The sequence below is a fragment of the Ascaphus truei genome, chromosome 21, assembly GCF_040206685.1.
Source record: "Ascaphus truei isolate aAscTru1 chromosome 21, aAscTru1.hap1, whole genome shotgun sequence".
Lineage (NCBI taxonomy): Eukaryota > Metazoa > Chordata > Amphibia > Anura > Ascaphidae > Ascaphus > Ascaphus truei.
The window spans coordinates 14,118,158-14,131,071 of record NC_134503.1 but is presented as its reverse complement, the minus strand read 5'-3'; the positions used below and the strand labels follow the sequence as shown (position 1 = coordinate 14,131,071).

At 42.7% G+C, this 12,914-nt stretch overlaps 1 protein-coding gene across 1 annotated transcript; it reads left to right on the top strand.

Annotated features, from left to right (window-relative positions):
• The first annotated feature begins 230 nt into the window (after positions 1 to 230).
• On the top strand, positions 231 to 12,640 carry LOC142472177 (ficolin-2-like). The gene is made up of 9 exons (XM_075579037.1): positions 231 to 388; positions 3,847 to 3,960; positions 4,792 to 4,845; positions 7,344 to 7,379; positions 9,406 to 9,444; positions 9,913 to 10,040; positions 10,482 to 10,611; positions 11,792 to 11,926; positions 12,265 to 12,640. The coding sequence occupies exons 1-9, from the start codon at positions 319 to 321 to the stop codon at positions 12,516 to 12,518; spliced, it is 960 nt and encodes a 319-aa protein (XP_075435152.1). The 5' UTR covers positions 231 to 318; the 3' UTR covers positions 12,519 to 12,640.
• Positions 12,641 to 12,914: the final 274 nt, after the last annotated feature.

The window sequence follows — 12,914 nt, the reverse complement described above, 5'->3', positions numbered from 1 at the left end:
TGTATGGCCATATATACTCTGGCTGGGTAACTCTTGTAGCAAGACTATATGAAAACAAAACATACCAGCGTGAGGTGGCTTTAAAGGGTGGGACGCTATGAAAAAGTTTTAATGATGAGAATAACACAAGAGGGACAGAGAATACTTTGTGTAGAAATTGTGAAATGGTTAATAATTCATAAATATGAAAAGACAGGGGAGGTGTTTAGATAAGGAGGAGTTATCAACATTTCTTGATAAACGTGTCTGTTCTCTGCTCAAACAACAATCCAGTGAAGGAGCTGAAGGAAAGAAGGGACCAAACAACCAACAACTATCATGTGGACTTCAGCAATCACCGTATTCTTGCTGGTGACCACGCTCTGTAATGCTGAGAACTCATGCCCAGGTAAGTCACTGATAAACACATTGACAAGACTTAGTATTATGGTGACTCTTCCACTAGATACTGAACAGAGATCTGAGTTCAGGATTCTATGAATTGTCACATTGGTTCCCCGAGCATCGGTCGCCTAATTTACCCTGTTTGTTTTTACGGCAAAAAGGTTTGTTGTATATTAGCAACAATATATAGTGTCAAACTGGGGAATGAAGGGCCCATAGGGCATAACAGGGGGAAAAATAAATATATATCATGGGGTTGGTGTTGGAGAAGAGAATGAGTAACATAATGGGGAGAGATTGTGAAATGAGGGGGTGGGAGTGGGGTGATAGAATGCCATGGGGAGTGGAGGTAGTGACACATTGAGAGAGTGACCGGATGGAGGGGGGGAGAGGGTGACCTGGTGAGGGGCAGAGAAAGAGACTTGGTGAGGGGAAGAGAGAGTGACTTGGTGAGGTGAAGAGAGAGTGACTTGGTGAGAGGTAGAGAAAGTGATTTGGTGAGGGGAAGAGAAAGTGACTTGGTGAGGGGCAGAGAGAGTGACTTGGTGAGGGGCAGAGAGAGTGACTTGGTGAGGGGAAGAGAGAGTGACTTGGTGAGGGGAAGAGAAAGTGACTTGTGAGGGGAAGAGAGAGTGACTTGGTGAGGGGAAGAGAGAGTGACTTGGTGAGGGGAAGAGAGAGTGACTTTAGGAGGTAGAAACATTGACAGGGGAAGAATTACATGAGGGAAAATGTGACCTGGGGATGGAAAAAAGATTGACCTGGGGATGGTTGAGTGATATGAGATGGAGCGTGACATGGGAAAAAAGAGAGTTACATGGGACGGGAGAGTGTGACATGGGAAAAAAGAGAGTTACATGGGACGGGAGAGTGTGACATGGGAAAAAAGAGAGTTACATGGGACGGGAGAGAGTGACATGGGAAGGGAGAGAGTGACATGGGAAGGGAGAGAGTGACATGGGAAGGGGAGAGTGACATGGGAAGGGAGAGATTGACATGGGAAGGGGAGAGTGACATGGGAAGGGAGGTGTGACCTGGGAAGGGGGAGTGTGGCATGGGAAGGGGGAGTGTGGCATGGGAAGGGGGAGTGTGGTATGGGAAGGGGGAGTGTGGCATGGGAAGGGGGAGTGTGGTATGGGAAGGGGGAGTGTGGCATGGGAAGGGAGAGAGTGACATGGGAAGGGAGAGTGTGGCATGGGAAGGGGAGAGTGGCATGGGAAGGGAGAGTGTGGCATGGGAAGGGGAGAGTGACATGGGAAGGGAGAGTGTGGCATGGGAAGGGGAGAGTGGTATGGGAAGGGAGAGTGTGGCATGGGAAGGGGGAGTGTGGCATGGGAAGGGGGAGTGTGGTATGGGAAGGGAGAGAGTGACATGGGAAGGGAGAGAGTGACATGGGAAGGGGGAGTGTGGCATGGGAAGGGAGAGAGTGACATGGGAAGGGAGAGTGTGGCATGGGAAGGGAGAGAGTGACATGGGAAGGGGGAGTGTGGTATGGGAAGGGAGAGTGTGGTATGGGAAGGGAGAGAGTGACATGGGAAGGGGGAGTGTGGCATGGGAAGGGAGAGATTGACATGGGAAGGGGAGAGTGACATGGGAAGGGAGAGAGTGACATGGGAAGGGAGAGTGTGGCATGGGAAGGGAGAGAGTGACATGGGAAGGGAGAGTGTGGCATGGGAAGGGAGAGAGTGACATGGGAAGGGAGAGAGTGACATGGGAAGGGAGAGTGTGGCATGGGAAGGGAGAGAGTGACATGGGAAGGGGGAGATTGACATGGGAAGGGGAGAGTGTGACATGGGAAGGGGAGAGTGACATGGGAAGGGAGAGAGTGACATGGGAAGGGAGAGTGTGGCATGGGAAGGGAGAGAGTGACATGGGAAGGGGGAGTGTGGTATGGGAAGGGAGAGTGTGGTATGGGAAGGGAGAGAGTGACATGGGAAGGGAGAGAGTGACATGGGAAGGGGGAGTGTGGCATGGGAAGGGAGAGATTGACATGGGAAGGGGAGAGTGACATGGGAAGGGAGAGAGTGACATGGGAAGGGGAGAGTGACATGGGAAGGGAGAGAGTGACATGGGAAGGGGAGAGTGACATGGGAAGGGAGAGAGTGACATGGGAAGGGAGAGTGTGGCATGGGAAGGGAGAGAGTGACATGGGAAGGGGGAGTGTGGTATGAGAAGGGGAGAGTGGCATGGGAAGGGAGCGTGTGACATGGGAAGGGAGAGATTGACATGAGGGGGAGCGTCACCTAGGCTGGAGAAGAGAGAGTGACCAGGTGGGGGGAGATTAAGTGACCTGGGAAGGAGTGAAAGAGACCTGGGGAGGGGAGAGAGGTATAGGAGGAGAAGGAAGATTGACATGGGAAGAGAGTAACCTGGGGACAGGGGGGAGAGACAGTGACATGAAAGGGAGAGTCACCTGGGGAGAGAGATAGTAATAAGGGGGGGGGAGGAAGAATGGCACAGGGATAGGAAAGAGTGACATATGGGTGGGGGGGAGGGAGGGGGACAAAAACCCTCCACAGTACACCATTAAAATGGACAAAAAACAAAAGGTGACACTGTGTGCTCATTTGCATGTTATTACCCAGAATCCCTGGCTGCAGTAGAAGCATTGTATGCTAAGAGATGATGGCAAAAGGCAGGGTTGCAGTCTGTCCAAGACTTGAAAATGTGTTCCCAAGTGAGATTTGCATTTGCTGCACCGTATGGTGGAGGGGTTCTGACGCTTTTAAACTCACTATAACTTATTTTGGGTTTGGTTGTAGCCAGTTCCAGCTTCACATTGCAAGTCAATATCCAGCCTCACTCTGATGAGACCCAAATGGGATCAGGGACAGGAAATAATGCATTTTTTAAAATTAAATAACTATGTAAAAATGTGCAGCCAGGGGAATCAAGCATCTGATCTCCTGCAGGGTGAAATCAAAATGAGTGGCCTGCCACCCCTTTAGGAACACCCCTGCTCTTAGGCTCGCTTGGGATTTCCCGGTCCCCCGGCAGGCCAGTGCATATTTATTCCTTTATAGGACAGAAAATAAAAACGTAATTGGGCAAAACACAATTTGGAGCTGGTGTGTAATCCTATGTGATACAGATGTTTAAAGCATGTTGTAAACAACATTGGGCTGGGTGCAGTATCCACACATTGAAAACAGAATTAATGGTATAAAACCTCCCTGAAAGCTGTAAACGTCTAAAACCTCACTCCCCAGGGGACATCTGCAGTAACAATGTATTAAATGCTCAGCTCTCATTTTTAGCACTGCCAGTTTCTGAGCCAATATCCATTCCTAACACTGATAATGCACAGTATATTTCTGGGCTGAAAGATTATCTGGAAAAGTATAAGTGGGTTTTGGTTTTGCAGCTTTCATTTCCTGAAGGGAACATTGTAGTTTACTCTCTTACCTCTTTTTTTTCTCACTCCCTCTTCCACCTCTTTACCCTGCTTGTCTCTGCCCACAGAAGTGAAGGTTGTGGGGGTTGGCGACTCGGACAGGTTGACCATCCTCAGAGGGTGCCCTGGGGTCCCGGGATCTCTTGGCCAAAAAGGAGAACCTGGATCATTAGGAGAGAACGGTGAGTGTGTCTCCCACACAAGACATGTGGAATCGCCATAGGCTGTATTACCTCTCAATGGGCCTACAAGAATCTGTAGAGATGTAGCAAGGACCTGTGATATTGTCAAACCTCTGTACACGCTGTTATATTAATAGGTGTAAGAATCTACAATAGAATCCCACATCTCCAGGTACAAAACATCTACCGAATGTAAATGTGAATGACCCCAAACAAAACATGGTGAACATTTCTCCGTTTACCCTGAACTCCGAACTCCACAGTATCATCTTTATATTAAGATGTAACAATCTGTTTTGTAACAATGAAATTCCATTAAATGTTTCCCAATTTAGCATTTTCCATGTGGAGAATAAAGCAATTCAGAAATACAATGAAGTCAATACATAAAAAAAGCTCTACATTGTTAAAACACAGTTGTGTAAAAATGTAACTAAAGTGGGTTTTTTTTCCTGCTAGTAATGTTTCCTCCCATGAATTAGCTTCATCAAATACAAATAGAGTCCTTGTTCAAAGCATCTCGTTCTAGGCGTTCAACAGATGCTATATAAGGAAACTGACAAACATATACACACTTGGGCCACACGCAGGGTCAAGAAAAGCACCAGTAAACATATTATTAACAAACGCAAAAGGGATTTTGTGGGGATTGTAAGTGAGTGATCAGCACTCCAAAGAAAACATACAAGTGTAACGTATTATAAATACACTGCTCACCTTCATTTATGGAGGTTTGATGTACAACAGTTTTCAGGTGGTTATGGTTGCTAATATATACAATATTGATTTGAAAAAATCTCTTATTTCTATAAGTATTGTATTGTTTTTCAGGACCAAAAGGACCCGCAGGGAACGCTGGGAAGGCTGGACCGCCTGGGCAAAACGGTTGGTGACAAAGTCCCAGTCCATACAGGTTGAAGGGGGTCAAACTGGCACCCTTACAAGATGCAGGAATTATAAAATAAACTTTATTTACTGCAGGAGCTGAGCTGCTGCCCGGGAAACTTGCAGTGGAGCCGCCAGCGAGGGGATCTATGGGAGGCAGTTAGCAGCAGAAAGTCACAATTGGAATTTGAATGGGGAGATGGGCAGTTGATGGCAAAAACCCAAAACAGAGTGAGAGAGCAACAGAGAGGAGACTGTAACTGGTTTAACCACTAGGCAAACTGAGCGGTTGCCTAGAACGACAACATTTTGGGGGCGGAAAACTGGGGATTCCATGTAGCAGTAGGGCTGCCGATGAGGGGGGTGGGGGAGAACAGCCGGGTCAACTGTCCCTAACGTGCCAGAGGTCAGAGGTGCCTCTCAGAGGCGGCCTGATGGAGGCCGGTAGAACTGACAGGCACCTCTGTGGACAACCTCTGACATGCACCTCTGTGGGACCCCTCTGACAGACCCCCTCTGTAGTGTGATCCCCCTCTGGCCCATCATCCAAAGCTGCAGGTAAGAACAGTCTGCATCCCACTCTCTCTGTTGTGGCCCTGCCTGCCCCCCAGGCACATAACCTTCATCTCTCCCTCACCCCGCCCTCCCCCCCGCCCCAGGCACATAACAATACCCCCCAGGCACATAACTGTACCCTCCCCAGTGCAATGAGAATGTACAATCAGTAACATATTCTCCTTTTTAATGTAAAATAAATGTCATTAATATTTTCTAAAGTTACACATTGTAGGAGGGGGGGGGAGACGCTAAGCTAAAGGTTCACCGAGAACACCTAAAGCCCTTGCACTGGCCCTGAATACAGAAAATGTATTAAAACATGGATGGTGAGGAAGGACAAGGACAAACTACTGTGACTATGCATTGGAGTCAGGAGCCAGGCTTTTAAAGAGAGAGACAGAGAGCCCTGTACACAGAGGCAGAGTTATATGGACAGAAACAAGAATACAATGGAAACAGCAGGACTGCCACCAACTAACAGTAGAGAGAAAGGACAATGATGAGATCATTTATTTTGATGGGAGCTTAATAGAGAGTTACGTTTAGGTTATATTGTATTAATAGCAGTTTACTTATTAAAAGAAAATGAATAGATTTTTTTGTAATGTAACTTTGATTCAAAAGTAAAGTTAAATATTTGTGTTTGCTCTGTGTAAGAGGGTTACAGAACTGGCCACCTGAACACAAACACGTTTCCACCCTCTTACACGTATAATGTATTAATTTAAGAGAATTAGAGGGAAACTCCCTTACCTTTGATTAGAAAAAGTGGTAGCCCTTTGAATTATGGGAATATTGGGTATACATTTGAACTGGGGGAAGTGGGTCGGTCATTCATTCCTACAGCCTGATTCCTAGATCATCCCTTTAAATGCTGAGTCCACTTCTCTCATCACCCCCTGATTTTCTATCAGACCTTGATGAAGTGATACCCTTCTGAACCACTGCTTCCTCTAAAGAGGTATTTTGAATATGCGTATTTTACCTTCAATGTACAGATAAATCTGCCCATTTTGTTTAGTCTGGCCAGTGGTTTTTTGGAGCTGTAGATAGAGTTAGATGACCCATGGTAAGGTATAAAGTCATGAATTGTTATTATCCTCTCTTGCATCTGCATGGAAACAAATATGTGTCCATTCAGCAGTAAGGTACAGATGTAGCAAGACTTACTACCCCCATATGCAGGAGAGGTTGTGATGTCTGGAGCGCCCGGGCCGGGGCTCGATCCCGTCCAAGATTGCAATAAATTGCCCAGGAGGATGAGCTCAGTGGGGGTCCCTGCTTCTAAATGGGACCACCATGGCAACATTAATCCTGCCGAGCCAGCCACGAGTCTGTAAGAGCTACGAGAGGAGAATCAGAGAGAAGCAGTCTCTCTCTGTCTCCTCTGCGCAGCTATTACAGACTGTCTGGCCCGGGCTGATTAACAGTGCTTTAGTCCTCCCAAGCCTCAAAATGTACTGCTGCACAAAGGCTGTAGATTTCAGCCTGTTGGTCTGTGCCCACGCCATCAGTAAATCTTACTACATCTGTATATGGCTAACAATTTTTCATTTAATGTTAAAAACTAACTTCAAAACTCATGCAAAATGATAGAGTACATTTGAAAAAAACTGGCCATATGCACATTTTGGAAACTGATACAAAGGGCCTTATCCTATATCCACCAATGTGACCATTAGACTATTTTTCGATGAAGTTCCCCATTGACTTAAATGGGGAATTTCAACCAAAAACATCCCGATCGTCAGCTTCAGCAAATTTAGAATAAGCCCCAAAGTCTTCTTGGACTCATAAGTTAGTGCTTTTATTGGTCAATTAACTTATTAATATATGTATGAATCTTAGCAGTATTGACAGACCCATTTTTTGATACATTGCTGGCACATAAAGCTGTAAAGTCGTTAATCCGATAATGTTTTCATTGTTTTTTGGAACAGGAGAAGCCGGCCCTGCAGGAATACAAGGGCAAAAAGGTGAGGGCTTCAGATAAGCACAACATAAGGGGAAGGGGTTTTCCATGGCAGGAAGTTTGGCAATATCCTTTTTTAATTTGTCCATCTCTGACAGCACTATTAACTATTCAAGATTATGCAAGTGGGAGCATCAATTTATGGGGTGAGAAAGAAGCTGAATCTGACGCAAAGATGTTTCTCAAATGAGATTTCATTTGATTTTAGCACAGAACACAACTAAAGGGTTAATAATATAGCTCTGACCCTGTGGGATGAGGACATGCATCCCTCCTCTAGAAAACGAATCACTCTCTAATCACCCATATCTACACTTATAAAAATAAATTAGCCCTGTATCATTAACACCTCATTCTGCGCATGCGTATTTTCCCATGAAAATATGATTGAAAATGTGAGATCTTTACCTTGCAGTAGTAGTTTCAAATAAAGAGAGACAGATTTCTTTCATAGCCGTTCCAAGCTTTTATTCTTCTCCGGCAAATAAGCTTTGTACAGACATGTGAATGGATAGATAACCTTTCACCTTGGTTGATATTAATGATTCAGGAATATACATTATGAAGCTTTTTTCTTATGCCCTTTTCTGGCTGCACGGTAAATGTGTTTTACATTTCATGACTAAATAATTCAAGCTTAAAACAATATTCCTTTACATCCTTATCTGTGCACCTTTATGTAAGATATTTGATCATGTTATCAATCTTTGGTCTGACATAAGAATTCCCTTGTTCTATAAAGATTAACTAATTTTCTAATCACAAAGATCTGACTACAGTATTTGTCTAATATCTAATACCCATCGTTATTATGCTGTCCATGTCCTGTAGTTAATTCATTGTTTTTTCCATCTCTAATATCAATCTTTATTACCCTGTCCATGTTCTGCCATTAATGAACTGTTGTAACTCCCAAACATTCCATTCTTATAACCTCTACATATATCTCAGTGAAACTCAAAATTCTATTTGTAATTTAGCAAGTTTATACAACGTAGAACTTATGATTCAAACTCAATTTTGTGTTATATATTAGTCATTCTACCCCCCCCCCCCCACCCCCTCTGATTTTGTCTGTGATCAATTTCCTATGCATTCTTTATCTTCTGCATTCCTTTGGCGTAAGGTGTACAAAGGGACATTCTTCTTTTCTTTGTATTCATTGTCCACAGCTAGTACCTAAATAATGCATTTAGCCTCTAACAAGGAACAGTTAAGAGAGATATTTTGCTTCTCTGGAGATTTACTTCCATTCTGTCTTGTAGACCTTTCTGTTGTCCCATATGGTCTACTAGCCTCATACCGAACATTAAATTGTTTTGTGCAGGAATACAACACAACAGGTAATGCTCAGTCTCTTGTGGGGAGCGCAGATGTCACCATATGGGGGGAATATATATATATATATATATATATATATATATATATATATAGTGTAGTGTGTTTAACACACTACACTATACACATATATATTTTTTCCCCCATATAGTGACATCTGCGCTCTCCACAAGCTTCTCCCTACAAACCAAGACAGGAGGAATTGGATCTTCTCCACAGAGGGTTGAGCAGCGAAGTTCACTATTTTATTTTAATCACTTATATTTATGAGCACTTTAAAATAATTTATATAAGATTTATCACTCACAGATCATTGCACCTCTATTAGAAGCATTCTCTGTTTTACAAATGCTCAGTCTCTGTTATGGGAGCTCCAAAAGGCAACAGGATGAATCCTCTATGGGCTGCCAAGAGGCCAGGTTTTCAAAATGTTTCTATTTAACAAAAACATAATCAAGTAACCTAGCCTTAATTAACAAGACAACTTGCTTAGGCATTTATTTCCCTGAAAACAAGACCTGCTGGTATGCCTTAATGATGGAACTTAAGAACCACTAAAAAAACAATAAACAATAAGCTTAAATAATGTGCTGCCAGGTATGGATCATTAAAGTGCAATACAGCACAATCAAATATAGACAGATTGCATAATCTTCATAATTCACTAAGAGACGTATTTTTCCCCCCACTAGGAGAGAAAGGAGAAATGGGCACAGCCGGGATATTGTATGGTGAGTGGAAGCCTTGAACACGTTAAATAGATTTTCCTGATCAAATATAATTCCTGAAAGCTCAGACTACAAATGACGTGAGATACAAAACACAGAGATATTACCTGTTTGAAACCTAATTACAGATATAGTAACAAACACCCTCATTGATCCAATGAAGAACTTGCCACCCTAACAACCATACAATTAGTGGATTGCTTAGGATGCCATTCCACATGCTTCACCTTTATCTGCCTGGTCTTCTGGCTGCATGTGTTAAATGGAATCTAGATAAGTGTAGACATTGTTGTACAGTATCAGCAGTAAACCCAATAAATGCAGGAGTTGAACGTGTTTTGTTCTAAGAAATATTCAGAGAATTGTTCTTGGTGGAATGAAGCAAAAGCAATAGATGTTGTATGATTATTGATACGTTTGAAAGCAATTCCTCTGATTGTGCATTTCATGCTTCTTATCTTTATCCCTTAGCTGCCAGGAACTGTAAGGAGCTGCTGGATGAGGGGTCATTTCTAAGTGACTGGTACACAATATATCCAGATGGGAGGCAGCCCATCAAGGTGCTGTGTGACATGCACACTGACGGAGGAGGGTGGATCGTAAGTCAACAGCTTGAAAGTCTTTCCTGTAACAACCCCCAAAATTAAACAAAATGCTGTAATAAAACAATTTTCATAGCCTCTTTCTTCAGACATCCTGTCACGAGAACATATTCTTACAACAAACCCCTTCTCATTAGGGATCTCTGATTAGAAAAACCTCTTTCACAGAATACCACCCCCTCATATTTATCAATAATACCACAAATACCACTCGCTTTCAGGGGAATTTCTAGCATAACCGCAGTAATTACATTGCCACCATGTTCAATACATTCCCACACACTCAAAAAACATTGTCCTTTGACTGAAAATCTAGCACAATAGTCGCTCATTGTATCCAGCAGCTATATCTGCTAGATCTTTCAATGTATTATATGCACTGATTAAAACCAGAACAGGAGGTATTTTATCTGGGTCTTTCCCTTTTTTGCCCTGTAGGTTTTCCAGAGACGTTGGGATGGCTCAGTGGACTTCTTCCGTGACTGGGATTCCTACAAGAAAGGGTTTGGCAGTCGTTTGAATGAGTTTTGGCTGGGGAATGACAATCTTCATATGTTAACATCATCAGGTAACAGTCATTGTGGCGTCAACTTCTCCGGTTAAATAAGCATCCATCAAAAAAAAAAAAGGCAGAAAAGTTGGAGGTTGTAGATGTTTTAAGTTCCTGAATATTTGACACAGTTAGCACTTGATGCAAACTCCCCTTTCATCTTGGAATTGACTTACCTTGTCTAAAAGTATAGGAGAAGTTACACAGTAACCTCAGCAGTTTACTTCTTCCTGTGCAACCCAGCACTTCCTAAGACCATCTACTCAAAGTCTGTTATTCATTTCCATGTGCGTCACATTCAACAGTTCTGCAATTGTTTATTTATATTAAGGATTGGCAGCTTAGCGGGTGCGAAATCTAAACTTCGCAAACTTGTTGGATTTTCAGTGTGTTTCAATGAACGAGGTTTTAGAATATTAACCACGCATCTGGGATTATTAATTAGGTTTTATGCCGACCAAACACGTATAGGAATTCTGTCTGCTTATCTTTTTATTTTATTAAACTGTCTGCTTTTATTGTATGTTTAATGTAGTAGTCTCTCTGTAAACTAAGCACTGTACTGCTTTTGTACATTAAATGTAGACTTTATTCAGTATATCTTTGGACTCTTATTGTACTTGCACGTTTTGTAGAGTAATTAAAATTTTCGGACACATTTTGTTACAACAGATTTATGTGTATTGTGCATATTGTGCTTAGTAAAAAAGGAACCAGAGACTTTAAGATTATCATTTTCTTTATCTTTGGTGGTGGCTGCAGATATAGAAATAATGTGATGGATTGAGGGAAGATATTATTATCATTGGTGGGACCTTGCTTATGTGAAGATTGGATCAGCTAGATTGATGTGTGTATTAACCCTTCTCACATATACAAGTCATGCAATCACAGGTGTGCTGTTCATGACTGTTTGCACAAAAGTTTAAATTCTCAAATCCAAAAACAATTGGGTTCTGATAAAACCAAAATATGTGAAACACCAATGAAACTACCCACCATCCGTTTATAGTCATGTCTGAATCCTAGGGCATGCCTGAGAGAACATGTATATCGGAATATATATTTGACAGTGAAACACTGTAAATAAGAGGTGGAAAGTGATCTCACACTTGAAGGCTGAAGTTCTATTTCAGCTTAAGAATTTTTTTAATACATAACAAAAAAATTTGATTCATACTTCCACCTCTCTCCACAGGCACCTGGGAGCTGCGCATTGATCTACAGGATTTTGAAAGCATAAAGTATTTTGCCAAATACGCATCCTTCAAAGTTTTGGGAGAGTCTGAGAAGTACAAGCTATTACTTGGGGCCTTCAAGGAGGGTAATGCAGGTAAGAGAAGATCCCCCAACATGTCAGGCAGGTCATGTGGACAATACATTGCAGCATGTAATGGGAATACAATAAGTCAATTGTGTTGCTGCTATTTTAGCCTCTTTTGGTGCAAATTATAACGGGAAGGGTAATTTATCAGTATCCCGGCTGCAATGCTGTTGCATGAACTTTTTTTTTCTAATTTTCAGTGTTACACCATTTTTGTAGCAGAAAGACTAAATAAATAAAGTACCCTACCATTGATTTCACCTCTGTGCTACCCTGAGAATAAATTGCACTGACCCAAGTAGTTTAAGAAATGTGCCCAATATTGTATTCATTGTTTCATTTCTCAGGAGATTCCATGGCCGTTCACAATAACATGGGGTTCACCACCAAGGACCAGGACAATGATGTGAATGCACAGAACTGTGCTCTACTGTACAAGGGAGGCTGGTGGTACTATAACTGTCACCATTCAAATCTGAATGGATTGTATCTGCTGGGGCAGCACAGCACCGATGCTGATGGTATCAACTGGAGCACTGGCAAGGGTTGGAATTACTCCCACAAATTTTCTGAAATGAAGATTAGGCCTGTAGCTAAGTAGAGGAACTGGATAAAAGAGAAAAGAGACCTGCATGCTGTCACGGTAGACCAAGCTTTTTAACACATGAATGTCTGGATCCTTGATTGAATACAAATGTGAAATAAAATTGTCCTGAAACAGGATTACACATTTTCTGTGTCTCCTTGCAACTCACAGAATCCTGTCTCCTTAGTTCAGCTGCTTGTTAGTTTCCCCTATTCCAGCAGCTGGCTGCATGTGTAAAGATACATTGTCACATATTCTTTTCTCCCCTTAGTGGTATTGGTTGCCTTTGCAACCTCCTATTCTTTTAGCTGAGAGTGGATTATTCCATCCCCCCCTTGTCTCCTTTGACAGTTAGTCTAATCCTGAGACTATTCCTGTTTCCCAGAAACACATACACTTCCTTTTCTACCC